Source organism: Larus michahellis, chromosome 1 (genome assembly GCF_964199755.1).
Source record: "Larus michahellis chromosome 1, bLarMic1.1, whole genome shotgun sequence".
Taxonomy (NCBI): Eukaryota; Metazoa; Chordata; class Aves; order Charadriiformes; family Laridae; genus Larus; species Larus michahellis.
In genome coordinates this window covers 194,040,274-194,054,644 of record NC_133896.1, presented here as the reverse complement: position 1 = coordinate 194,054,644, position 14,371 = coordinate 194,040,274, and the positions used below count along the sequence as shown (strand labels likewise).

General features: G+C 45.2%; 1 protein-coding gene across 1 annotated transcript in view; it reads right to left on the bottom strand.

Moving 5' to 3' along the window:
- The window catches only part of LHFPL6 (LHFPL tetraspan subfamily member 6), a 145,545-nt gene that overhangs the window by 13,812 nt on the left and 117,362 nt on the right, over positions 1-14,371 (bottom strand). Inside the window, exon 3 of the mRNA XM_074566819.1 lies at positions 916-1,014. Within this exon, the coding sequence (XP_074422920.1) occupies positions 916-1,014 (99 nt within the window). The remainder of the gene's footprint in view (positions 1-915; positions 1,015-14,371) is intronic.

Below are 14,371 nucleotides of genomic sequence, written 5' to 3'. Positions count from 1 at the left end.
TCTCCTGCTCCTTCAGGAGGGTTGCAGACCCACCTCTTCCTCAAGTGACACAGGATCAAAGAGAATTAGAGAGTAGGGTATGGGCAGCTGCATCGATCCTTCCTGCTAAAAAAGGACCTGGATATGCATGCAAACATCAGATCCTGATTATCCACGTTGCTTAATCCTTAGCTCCCTGCTGGGCCTTTGTTTTCTACCAGCTCCATGAGCTCTGCCATGTGGGTCTGAGCCTGGCTTAGCCGCATCCCTGGCTTTTGTTCAGTGCGCAGTGCAGACATCACCATTAAGACCAGTGGCTTGTTTGGAAAAAGGCTGACATAGGGAGAAGTGTTATTTACCAGCTTCCCAAGGATGTGAGTAACCAAAACCATACTCTTTAGGCTTGGGTTAGAAGGCCATAAACATGTCAGACTTCAAAGACAGCTAATTGCACTCATTGTGAATTACCCTCACCCATGCTGTGATGCCTCTCCCTACCCTGTCAAGATCTCCAGTAGTGTTAGCTCCCATATTGCAAGAGTATTAAATCTGATGTCTTAAATACACGTATACATACGTACATGCATTCCTTCATTTTCATTTATAATGTTCTTCTGGAAAATATTTCCAGCAAATCTATCTGAAATCCCCTGCCTTAGAACCATACCAGAATGATGCAATATGAATACCCCACCACACACAACTGGGTTGCTTCTCCAAGACTGTGCTCATGTTCCCCGGTGGTATTTAAAAGATGGGTAGACATAGTGCTTAACGATATGGTTTAGTGATGGTTTTTGTCAGAGTTAGGTTGATGGTTGGACTAGATGATCTGAAAGGTCCCTTCCAACCTAGGCAATTCTATGTTCTCCTTTGTCTTTACGGACAACACATAGAAGAGTCTAATGCGGCTGAGGTGCTCTGATGGTGACTCACCCAATTCAAACTGGTTGGAAATGTTACCACAGGTTTGTCTGACTTCTTCACTGTCCCAGCCAAGAGGATAGAGAGCACAACCGGAGCCGATCAACAAACCTATGGAGAGAAAAGAAAACAGAAGTTTATACAAGGAATTTCCATTAGCTTAAATACGGGCTGTCACTTAGGAATCAAAGTGTCAAATTGCCATTTGGGAATCTCAGAGAAAAAAAACCCAAAACTCTTCTTCTAAAAACAGTAGAAAATAATTAGGATTTCTACTGCTGCATTCTGCTACGCTGTTTTAGAGATGGAGGCAGCCTTGGCAGTTCAGCACCAGAAACCAATCCCAGCTTCTGCAGCCTCTGCCCGAGAGCTTTTAGACTCCCCTTCTACTCTGCAAAACTGCTACATGCACTGTTTGGAAAACTCAACATGGGCTTAAATAGAAGCTGTGTTAATCACAGCATTTACAAGCTGATTGCTTCTGATTAATTAAAACAACAATCAACCACGGTCTATCAAGGTTCTAGCAGGAAAAGTAAACTGACAGTTGTGCTAATCCGTTGTCATTTTCCTTTGGTTTTCACCCTTTCAAAAGCTATGAAAGAATGGTTTCATGTCACCGGATCAATTCATACCACAGGTACGCACTCCACAAAGTTTTCTCAAATCATTTCAGCTAAAACAACTGAGCTCTTGAGCCATTTACTTATTATCAGGCTTGGCTTAACATTCACAACATGCTTTGCTTTCTCCAGCCTCCATGCTGCCCCAAACAGATGTGTTTTGGCTAAGTCTTTGCCTTCACAAGATCTTGCTGGGAATCACCCAAAGGGCCATGATTATTTTGCAGAAGTGGCATTTTTATCATATTGCATTCTCAGCTGTCACTGCAGCAGCTGCCAAAAAGCGGGTGTAGCTGGCAAAGCTTCTTACATGGGCAGCCTAGAGAGAACATTTCAATGTATGCTACAGCATTTAAATGTTACCTCCTTTGTGTCAGATCTTATTTGCAAGACTGGAAATGAACCGCTATGCAGATAAAAGGCTGGGCACGCTTGACACTTCGCAGGCTGTAAAGGCAACCAAGTCCCCAAAAAGTTTGCAGCGTGGGTTTGCAGTGGTGCCTTTTACATGTTAGGTAGAGCACAGGACTGGGACAAGGTTTCAAGCCCTACAGCTGTCACTGGCTGACTTTGGGCAAGTCCCTTGATCTCATACCACCTCACGTTTCCTCTCTTGACAATGTGCTCCCTGGCAAAGGACTTCTGCTGTCGTGGTCCCACTGCAGCAAGCCCTGGGCGTGGTGACAGAGGCAGTGTAGAGGTCACAGCAGAGTAACAGGAGTCCTGAGAGTGATTCTGACTCAGGGCCTGGAGCTAGCTGTGCATTTCTACTGTCTCCATCCTCAATATACCTAAGCTTATATTTCTGACACAGAAATCACCTTATTATGTTCTTGACTTGCTCAAAGACACACCTGAACAAGGCACTGAAGCCCAGCGGGGGTATCCCACCTTTCTCTTAGCATCTTAGCTGTTAGCAAAGTAGGTCAGCAACTCCTTTGCTGCTCCTCCAAGCACATCTGCCCCTGCTTAGGGCCCAATATTAGCTCCTTAGATCTTCCTCCACTAAGTTCAAATTTCTTCTTGCTACTCAAGTCTACTTCTTCCTTTCCTTGTTGAGCAGTCATTGCCTGCTCCTCTCTCCGTATCTACATCACATAATGGAAAAGAAATCCCTGAGGCAGCCCCCTCTCAGATGGTGTGTTCACCCAACAGCTGTAAAGGGAGAAAAGCAATTAAGGACACATGAATGCTAGGTATTTTCAGAACTTTGCCTGACCTGGATATGGTTGCTTCTAATGTCCTCACTAATGGCTTTCACAGTATCATCTGATTTTTTTCCCCAGGGCCGCAGAGCCAACTGCAGCTGGTAGAATCCATGTAAATGAGAGTAGCTTCTAATTAAATTCTCAGAAAGCATGTTTCTCACACAAGAGAACTTAGGCCAAAACTGGGTCTACATTTGTTAAAGACATCTGAAAAAAAAGACTGACTCTCACTTGAATTGTTAAAGAAAGAAGGGCACTGTGAAGCTCTGACAGCACAGCTGATGTGCTAGGAATGGGCAGGACCCAATGGGACAAGGAAGAACATCATTGATGATGAGAATGGCTGGGGAAGGGAGGAAGAGCACGCAGATGCCAGACATAGCCGTACAGACCAGTGGACCGTGGCAGCCACGGGCAGTCCTGCTGTGCTTCTGACCCCTTCCCACACCAGCCGTGATGCCCATGACCGGCCTGATGCTAGCCCACAGCCCAGAAGCTGGTCTGGCCAAAAACGAACCACCCTGTCTGGGTTGGTTTCAATAAACTTGTGTCCTTGAACAGAGTCTCTGGGAGACCTCGTAAATGCTCAAAGGGCTCCATTGCGAGGGGCAAGGAGATGTCTGCAGGGGGCAGGAGGGAAGGCAGGCTTGCAGCCGCCTGCATTGGACCAGCTAAAACAGCAGCCAGCCCTTCCTCACAAACAGGTCCTGGGAAAGCCTCCTGTCCAATTCTTCCAGGAGAACACAACAGCAGCACTGCAGGCAAGTGAAAGGACTATTAGCATAACAATGCTGCCCCTCCAAACCCAGAACAAGCTCTTACTCAGCACTTGCCAATTACTCTCCTCAGGTGGCAAGAGTGTCTAGTGCCCACTGCATTCACAGAGGGCTGTTTGTTTTCAGCTCCCTTTAGGTTTTGTTGCAGTAACAGGTTGTTGTTTGGTTTTTTTCCCACGAATATCGCTCAAAGCACTTTCCACTGCCACCCTCCAAACACAGCTCATCCTCTTCCAAACACTGTGTACCTGTTCACTCTTTCTGCCTCCGATGCGACACTGGATACAGTGGCCACAAGCCTTGGTAATTTATTTTCTTTCCAGACCTCTTCATCCCCCTATCACACCCCCTTTCCCATTTCTGTACATCCGTCTATGTAAGTCCAAAGCCCAGTTTCAGTCAAAATAAATTCTGGGGGTCAGGTTACATCACTCACTCTGTGCTTTTAAAATACCTCACAGAAACGTGCCTTGACCCAGATTAAGCCTCAAGCTCTAATTTTGGTCTACAGTGCAATTTTTATTGATGAATAAGAATAATTACAATTAAAAAATAATCCTAGATTTCCTTGTTTCTTTCACAAAACCACAAAATTCTTATATGCTCTACAGAGTAAACACCTTCAAACACAAGGCTTGCTTAGGCAGAGACATAATGTCTAGTCCTGCTCTCTGATCAACTCACATAGATCTAGAGAAATTAAATCGGGAACAGGTGAGAACATCTTGGGAGAGTAGAATCAAGACCTTCCTTACACAAAAGTCCTCATGATGCAGTCAAAAATTCATTAGCAAACCAATATACTGTAATGCTAAATTGCTCCAAAGGAAGATATTTGCCCTCAAAGCCAGCCCACGTTGTCTAACAACCAGCTCACAGCACCCGCCGCTGAGCATCACCATTAGCTGTGTGTGCGAATAAACCCAGCAAGGGCAAACCAGTGTGCTATGTCAGGAAACCTCCCAGCCCCAGCGACAGCTGGCTCTCCAGTCGGGGATGGGCTTTAGCAGTGCTGAGTTTTGTTTGAGGAGTACCAGGCTTCGAGCACCGCAGCTTCTCTTCAGCTCGCAGCCTGCGCTGACTGCGGCAATGAGATCAAACGGGAAACTGCCACCTCACCCCAGTGCCACTGCATGGCCCCGAAGCACGAGTGGCAGCATGTTTACTCGGGAAGGACAAGTTATAAAGCCACGGGCGAGCTCACACGCTCCATTTAGTGAACACAAAACCCGCCAGAGACCAAGGGGGCTGCTTCCCATCTGGAAAAAAGGCTTATGCCTATAAATACCAGTTTTGTCACAGGTACCAACTGGCCACAAGTCTTAAAGCTGTTGTTTTGACATCTCCTTTGACAAACTCCACTGGTTTTCAGCTGGTTTTGATTCACCTTCAAACGTTTCCCTGTAGTGGTGCGTACGTGCCTGTTGCGGATTTAGGTCTATTGACAACGCAGTTGTGTTCCCCGGTACTTCATGCGTAGGCAGGGTGCGAGCCAAACTCAGGGACCTACCTTTGGTGCAAGATTTCCACAAAGACTTAGAGCCCGCTAGTCAGTAAGAAAAAAAATCACATGTTTTGCTTTATGCATATGTAACAGTGCTGGATCCACCCCATTGCTTTCAGCAGGATTTTGCATGACTGCCACAGGGCTGGTACCGTCACGGTCTGCATGGGCAGTGAAGCTGGGGACTGGCATTTCAGCTTCCTTATATTATGCACTAAAAGCGTGGTGTGTGCCTCAAAGCCCACGGTGTTAATTGGACTTGGACAAAAGCCCCTCCGCCCCTACCTTCCCTTCAAGTCAATCCATCCCTGTTTATAAGGAACTAAAAGTGTGGATCAGACCCTGCAAAAGCATACTATTGCTGCTTATAATTCATACATGCTCATAGCCAATTTGTTTAATCACAGAGAATGTAGGTCCCGCTGAACAGCTGCAACCTCCATTTAAAGATCTAAGTTAAATCCAAGGGCTGCAAACCCAACGGAAATCCTTAAGCTGGTTTTGCAGCTTCAGTAGAGAGCAATTACTGGTTTAGCTCAGGAGTCACATCCTGGCCTGCCCTACAGTTATTGTATTCAGCCAGCTGTGCTACCCAGACACCACACCCATCTTTACAGCTGCTCAAAATGCTTAGGATGCCTACAATATTTCATAAGAAAGTAAAAAAGAAACCCCCATACTATGCTGTAATTACCATCATCTGTCATCTTCCATTATCCACTACAGTCATTACAAGAAATAGAAAGGGGAAGGAACTAAACGGCAGCTTCACAAAAGGGGCTGCAGCTTCGAGGTGCGAGGGAGCCGGTCAGTGGGATGAGGCCAGCCGGCAGCAGAGGAGCTGGTGGCACTTGGCTGCTGTTTTGGGTGCCGTGCCATGTACCAGCGGAGGTGCTGGCACTGTCAGACACCAGTGCTCCTGGAGCAGTTTTGCATTCAGGAATGAAACGGGCTCCTTGCCCTGATCGATGAAACACTGCTGTTGCAAATGCTGCGGCTGGCTTGATGCACTAGGGAGCCACGAGGGAGAGAGCCACGGGGCTGACTTAACACAGCCAGCTTCGGCAATGCAAAGCTGGAATTAAGTGCTTGGCTTCAATATCTAATAGGCTCCCATTTAGCCACCAGGCATTTTGCGGAGTCCATGCCGAGAGCTGCATATCTTCAAAAAGTGAGCTAAACCCAGCCTATGTGGTAAAGTGAGGAGCTGCCCAGACCTACAAGTTGCAAAACTACAAACCAGAGGGTCAGAGGGTGGATACCTGAATAGTAAACTACCCAGAGCAACCCCTGTCCATCCCAGACTGCCTTCCCTGTCACTCTTGCTGCGGGTACAATGCATGATCATATTTTAGTAACACTTAGCACTTGAAAGATGATCTTGTCCGTCTGGAGTGGAGCTTGTGATTGAAAATAATTGCATATAGCAGGTTCTGCATATGGTGGATGCTGCTGAGCAGGAGGGCGGCAGGGAAGGGACAGTAATTACATTAGTGCCTTGGCACAGATCTAGGTTTCATCTTTGAAGTGATAAAGACATGATTTGTGGCATGCAGCAATCAGCTCTACTCCAAGAGGTAAAATATTAACCGCTATTAATATCTCCAAGAATAGCTTGGATATAGGCAAGTCTCAAACAATAAATACAGAAGGATTAATAAACCAAGAGACATTAACCAGATTTTGCCGTGGGCAAAATGACTGCACTGATGAAGACCAAGATCAATTGGCAAAAGTCAACGCACAAAACCAGAAGCTCACAAATCCCAGTGGTGGGTGGTCCTCAGACAGCTGCTGTGGCTCTAATGGGAGCCTCCACCCAAAGATCTGAGGTGCTTTAAGTAACCCATGTAGACATCAGACCATAAATTAATTGCCTGTAACTGTCCTGACAGTTCATAGCTAGCAAGTCCTGTTTTACAGACTCAGCTCTTCCTCTCACTTGTTGAGGTCACAGCACGCCCCCGATTGCCATATGGCTAACCCTTGTTTTGTTGTCAGCCCATTTGATCATTGCATCCTCAAAAGCCTCAACCATCCCCAGTATCCTTCCTTCGCCCTTGCATGAGGTAAACTTAAGCACATGATTCAGATGGGGAAAACTGTCAGTTTGGTCAGTAAATAGAGGTAGTGATGGCAGTAAATGAACGTCCTGGCCTAAATCACGACAATGAAGCACTTGGCTTTGGATTCAGCCTCAGAGTCTTGCTGCTAGAAAATGCATTTTCAAATGGGAACTAAACCAATGGTGGCTTTCCTTGATTACAGGCTGTTTAAGAGCCTTCTACGTGGGTGCTGGAAATTGTATTCCTTTTTTTGTATATCCTCGGCTCCAGTCACAGTTATACCCTATGAATGCCGTGAAAGGGACTGCCCCGGCACCATAAAGGGCCTCCTTGTCCAGCAGTTAGAGAGGGTCTGCTCTGCTGTAGCTGGGGGTGAGGCCCTGGGAAGCCTCTCAAGCAGGAAGGAGCCCAGGGTCATTATAAAAATCCAATTTGTATTTCCACCTAGAAAAATAAAAGGAATGTGTCAGGCTTGATGTATGTACTGCAACGAGAAAAGAAAACCAGAACCGAATGCTGCCTTTTGTACGGTCACTTTTTAGTGAAAAAAGTCTTCTTCAAAATATCTTTCTCCTTTCTTTCCCTCCATCTTCTACTTTTTCCCCTTTCGTTTTCGGACCTGACCAAAAAGAAACTTTGCCATTTTTTTTCTTGCTAGGCATTTCTAATGACTACTGCTCATCTGACAGATATTCAGGCCATCTGGAGAAGCTGACAGACAATAATTTGGAAGTCATCTCTTTCAAGACCATTTTAATGATGATTTTTCCTTTCACAATTTTTCTCTATTAGCCCGTCTGAATCTTCAAGGATGATAGAAAGTTTTCACATTCCCATCTGTCACTTGAAGGTACAGTAATCTCTACAAGCAAAACAAAACCAATTTTTAGATGCAGCACAGACTTTGACTCGCTGATTCTTGTGATTTAAAAACTCTCCTTGCTGTAATGGTTTTAAAGCATTTTCCTGTTATAAAAGTGAGCCTGCAGCACGCAAGTAAAATTGAGCTGGCACATGAAGATTGTCTGCTGCTTTGAGACATACCTTAGCCAACAAACAATGGAGTTAAAGAAGAATTGTTTAAAAACCGTGATGTGAAGTACTTCAGCAGACACAGCTTCTGAAGTCCCTGCTCAAGAAACTCTCCAGGACCTGCAACCAAACAGCAACTGCAGAGTGACAGAAGTGGTCAGAGCAGGTTCAGACAAACTCCAGAGCCAGGGACAAGCAGCAGGACCCGCCAGAAAAAAGCGGGGAGCGGGGGGAGCAGGGCAGTGCCAGCTGCAGGCAGCCTGGCTCCCATCCCTGCGGGAGTCCAGCTGCAATTCCCTCAGTGAGGGACAACGTCTTTATGCTGGCAGCTCCCAGCTCTTCACCCAGAAGCTCCCCCTCTTTAAGGTCACACTCCTACTGCTTCTCTTGACATTATCGTTCTGTCCTTAGGTTTCTATGCTACTCTTCCATTAAAGAAACGTTATCACATCGGTCCCTTCCATTCCTGTTAGTACTCGTCCCTCAGGAAACCCAGGCATACACCTGACCTGGGCTTTTATTAGGCTGAAACATGAGATCAACACTTCGGGCAACAGTCCTCTGTCAAGTTAGAAGTCACTGAACACAGGGCATTGGACTGTATCCTTATTGAGCCTGAACTGAAAGTGCATCGTTTGAGAGACAGTACAATTGCCTACAACATGAACGAAGACAGTAAGGGACTCCCTCGTCTGAGTGTCCAGGCAGGGGTCCCCAGGGGCCCAAAGATGGAGAAATTACATTTATGCCATGCCAAATTTCCTCCCACTCCTCCTCACAAGGGTCACGGCATGGGAGACAGCTAGTCAGTCCAGACCTTCACTCAAGGTCAAGGTGTTTCTCCTACAGACTTTGCTATAGCATGACGTTAGAGGGACTCTAGATGCAAACAAAATGAAACGGAAGAACAACAGCAAAAACCAGAGAGAATAAAATGCTCCAGAGAGAATAAAATGCTGGAGATCCTGCCTCCAGTAACACTGCTTCACCTTGAGCGTGATGGAAAGAGTACTCATGGGTTTTCAGGCAGGGGCAAAACCCCACCACCTTTTCCCTTCTGGTTCTGATCGCCAGGTTTTCATTCAACGCATTTGGCTTTGCTTAGCTCCCCTCCTTCTGCCTGTCAAGCCCCATTCCTCAGATGAGGCTTTTTCTGTTATTTTGGGTTACTCCGCACCATGAGCGCTCACTGCCTGGCGGCTGCTCTGCTCCGAACCTCAGCAAACAGCCACGGCAAAGAGCTGCCACCTGCCTGCTGCTGCTTCCCAGAGCTCTCCGAAAGCAGGACCGGTAGCAGAGGAAGCCTAAAAAAGGCATTAGAAATGCCTGCCAGCATCCAGCACGGCAAAGTGCTGCATCACGGAAGAGTCACCAGCTCTCACTTTCTCCTTGACTTCGGGCACGGGGCAGTGGAGGGTGCAGATGGGAGTTTTCCAGCAGATGAAGCATCACTTTGCTTTGATTTTCATTTGATCAAAGGTGGTGTGCTCATTAATAGACAGGTCCTTCAGGCTCAGAGGGGGAAATCTCCCCACCCAGAGATGCTCCTTTGCTACCCAAAAGCTATTGGCTTTGTCTGCTTTATTTGGCCCTGGGCATTTTTGAAGCAACTGCTGAAGGCTTCAGAAAATGGGGATGGGGGGGTGGGAGAAACCCAAAAGTAGGAGGAGCGGAGAAATCAAACACAGAGCTGCTACTAAATGGAAGAGAATTAGTAAAAGCCATTTGGTAAAAGGGCAAGTGACAGGGCCATGGCAGCTGCTGCCATAGAAAGGAAAGATCCAGCACCGATTTCAAAGCCCTGCAAAAGACATTCTAGTGCAGGGGGTTCCAGGAGGCTGCTCCCACCAGTTCCAAGCACCAAAAATCACCCCTGAAAGTACTTTGTGTAACTAGATTTTATAAAGCAGCAGTAACCAGGCTTGGCACTAGATATTAAGAAATCCAAGAGTTTAATCCTATTTTATGTGTGCAGTAGGGGTAGTAATATGATCTTTGAGGACTAGCTGAATTACAGTGTGTAGCTGGATATTTCATTGAAAACGCCTTTATTACCATTTATTATACAGCACCATTCACATGTGGGGGGATTTAGAGAGATCCAAGGAAACAGGTACTGCCCATGCAATTTATATGCATTATGGTTAAGTGGGGTTAAGGCTGGCCACAGAGTCAAGGTGGAGGGTATCTGGAGGACGTACCAATTGGCTAATATTCACTGAAGCAGAGGCTGATTCCCTTACCACCAGATCACACAGTCCCTCTTACATTCTCATTGTCTCAGACAATGACGACACAAGTATTTGGTACCAAGTAGAAAGAACGTCCTTCAGATGGAGGCTCCACAGATTCCAGGGGATCAAAGACCAAGGTTCAAATCAGGGAATGAGTGTTGGGTGTGGACTCAATCGGATATGAGAGTCTGAGCATCACCAGGTTTTCTCCTTTGGGCTTCACTGTGATATGTACTGGTTATGTACTCATGGATGAGGTAAGCGGGGGAGTATCAAGACTGTGAATCCTCCAGCGTTTAGACACAAGGCACAGCACTAAGCAGGCTTGGCTACTTTTGTTTGTCTAAGGGGATACTTGGAGGCATGAAAGTGATTATCATAGTCATGAATCAGGATTGGTCCTGCTTTAAGCAGAAGTTTGGAATATATGGCCTCTTTGCACCCCTTCCAACATGAAAGACTATAGGAATCTGTTTTTCCATCATTCAGGCACCTCAGCTTAAGGCAGGTGGGGCTCAAGTCACCTGCATGGACATAGGACTACTTGCATTTCAGCTGAGTAGCCCACCTAGAGACCAGCTCCCATTCCAGAACAGCATGTGTCTTCCTTTCTAGGTGCCTCAGATGGCACAGGGCATATCAAACCTATGGAGATGCCTCTGCAGCAGCAATTGAATTGAGACCCTTGTCAGTACAATCAATAGTGTCTAGAAGATATTCTCCTCATCCTAAAGAATACATAAACACAGGTCTATGACTAGGACACATCTAAGTTCACCTAATTGTAAAGCAGCAAAGACATTCACGTGGGACTGACAGTCACACACACGTGGGACTGTGTCACACAGATGTGATACAGAGCCCATAGGGAAAGCCAGATGCTCCTGGACTAGCAGCTGGAGGTGGGATAGACAAGGGCATCTCGAATGGTACTAGACACTTGTAGGTCAATGACTGAATTTTGCTCCACTGGCAGTATAAACTCAGAGTGGGATTTAGCCACCTAAATATGTCACCTTCTGTCAGTTTAAGTGCTGTTCAGTATCTTACTTGGCCTCCAGCTGCTTCTCCAGAGCAGTGCAAATTTCCCCTAAGTCCTCTGTCCTACCTGCCATCCCACACAGAGGTCTTGCAGACCCTAGGGTACCTCTAACAGTGCAAAGCATCTAGATTTAGGTTAATGAGTTGCCCCCTAGATATCTATTGATCTTAATGTGAGCTTGGAAACCTACCTCAAGGGAAAATATCTGTATTGTAAACACCTTTAAAAAGTGTACGAGTCCGTCACTGAATCCTGCACTTTATTTTATCCCTAATCTTCTATCCTTCTGCCCTCCTTCTACCCTCAAGATGCAAATGTCTCAATTTCTGTCATGAATTCTGCCTTCCTTTACAGGAAATGACCTGAATGATAGGGAACAAGAGAAGATTAAAGGAAAAATTGTCTTGCTGAGTGTAAACGTGTATGCTCTACCTTAAAAGGAAGTTATTTCTGTGGAACCAAGTTGCTACTTCAAAATGGCCTTGATCTGCCTCAATTACTACCACAGAGCTAGACCACTCAGGACTAGCTTTGGTGAGCGTCTACATCATTTCTCCCAGAGTTTGTCAGACCACAAAATGATTGACACCACTTGTTCTGAAAAAGATGTGACATGGTCCAGTTATAGAGGGAGTGAATCTGCAGAGTGGAACTGAAATGCTTGAAGAACTCCAGAAAACACTCTGAAGTTTGACTCTCAGCTCATTTTTGTTTGGCAAGCCATGATCACTGCTTGTACATCATAAGCTTTATGGGGGGGAAAAAAATATGAAAAAGCCTGAGCATTATCACATGCCATCAGACTTCTTTCTGTGACAACCCATCTGTGTGCTCACCCCATCATTTTGTGGCTAGGAATCAAATGTTTGACAGTTCAAAGAGTCTAGAGCAGCATATGGCATATGACATAGTGTATTTAAATAGAAATCACTCCATTAGAAACACAAGGGTGCCTACTGTAATTAATAAAAGGTAGTTTAATAACTAATGTCCCAAAATACATAGTTCCCCATGTAGCCATAGCAGATAAGGCATATCCTTTTCATTAATATGAATTTCAATAGCAACTGGAGACTGGACAAAACTAGCCAGAGCTTTTGCAGAAGCTCCATGCTCGGAGGATTTCCCAGTACGTGAACTGATCCCCTGAAGGACCATGAGGAGGGAATGAAGGAAATATACCCTGTGTCAATGAAGATGCCTAAGCAGACAAATGGATAAATGGACAGGCATTACCATATCTTTTCAGTACAAACTGGGAAGCCTAAGGTTGTTATAAGCATTGAGGAAAAGTCTGCAGCAGCCCAACTCCTGAGCACCACTCCAGTGATTTCGCTTCTAGATTGTCCCAGCCTTTGGAAATATTCAGACACGGATTAAATACCAAAGAATTGCTTTTCCACATCTATTAGTTCACTGATCTGTGAAAAACAATACTGTATAGATGCTGCATAAAGCAACAAAGATGTTCAGCCCATTCCTTCACTTCGGTGGCATATCCCCAAAGTGACAGGGGAACTGGAACTGATGCAAAGCATACATCCAGTGGGGGAACACTGCATGCCAGGCTTTTGCCTGGTTTTTTTGGTTTGTGTTATTTCAGTTGAGCTGTCCAAGGATCACTGGAAGATTAAACACTGCACATCTTAGTAAAACTTCAGCCATACTCAAGACCTCAAAGTATCATTTTCAGTATATGGTCTGCAGACCCTTTGGCAAACCAAGGAGCACTTCCAAGCAAGTTCATACACGCTATCAGGAAATCTATATCAAGAAAAAAGATTGAACGGATCGGCATTTCAGTCTGTAAGAGCCCTCAAATCAAGAGTTTGGAACCCACTTGTCATAATATGAAATATAGTAAGATAAACTGCTATAATGCTGTAAAAGTCAGTGGCGGACACCAAACACAACTGAGAATCGCTTTTCCCTTTATACTATTCTTACTGGTGCTTCACAGGTTTATGCCTCCCTTTACTCTGCAAAAATGTACACACCAGCTTAGCTGATACAGAGGCCTGCAGCCATCAAATGCATCTCTCTCCGTACAGTGTAGAGCTCTCTGATGGGTAAGTCATAGACAGCTAAGTGCTGTGAAATACACGGGAACTGGTGAAGGAGAGCTCAGTTTAATTTACTGTTTGCTACTGTAGCTGCAGCACTTTTTAGCAGCTTCTTAAACACCCTCCACATCCACAAGGCTACTTGCAGAGCATGCAGCTAAGGACGTGGATTAATCCATGCATGAACAAAGGTATACTCCATGCAGCTTGCCTTTGTGCTGAATTACAGTGTAAAATCAAAAGAAACGGAGTCAAGTCTATGCAATAATAGATTCCATGTGAAAATGATCATTCGTATGACTTCCTTGATTAAACTAAGAACGAACATCATTCGTGTGGCTCCTTTGTTTTCAATAAAAGAGATGATAAGATAAGGTTCAGCACAGCTCCAATGAGAACTATGTCACGCTCAAAATACTGTTTCCATACTCTCAGATTGTCTGGTTTGTTTTGCATGATTTTTATATGCTCTAAAGTTTGCTTCATGTGACATACCCAAGAAAAGGATATTTTTTATTTTTAAAAACAAATGAAAAATATCTCATTTTCTCTGCTTTCTATCCAAAGGCATTCAAACACAGTAACTGACCCAATTTGCAGAGGAAAAAATACTCTATCGGGTCAATTTCCCCCAAATAGGTCCCATTTTTCAGCTTGCCACAAAATGTGATAAATCATAATTTTGGATAGGAGCTGCAGTTTGTTACAAATATATTGCACATCTGTAGCTCGGAAAAATTTGGCGCTGCTGCTTATCCTCTCCAGAGAGAATCCATATGGACAGCCTTACCAACATCTCAAACATACTTAACTCTTTCTGGTAATGAAGACCAGTGCGTGAGAGAGAAGATCTGAGTAGAAGGGTATGCTTCTCTCATGATGAGCTCTTGAGCCCACCTCTTTGAAATACTCATCTCCCC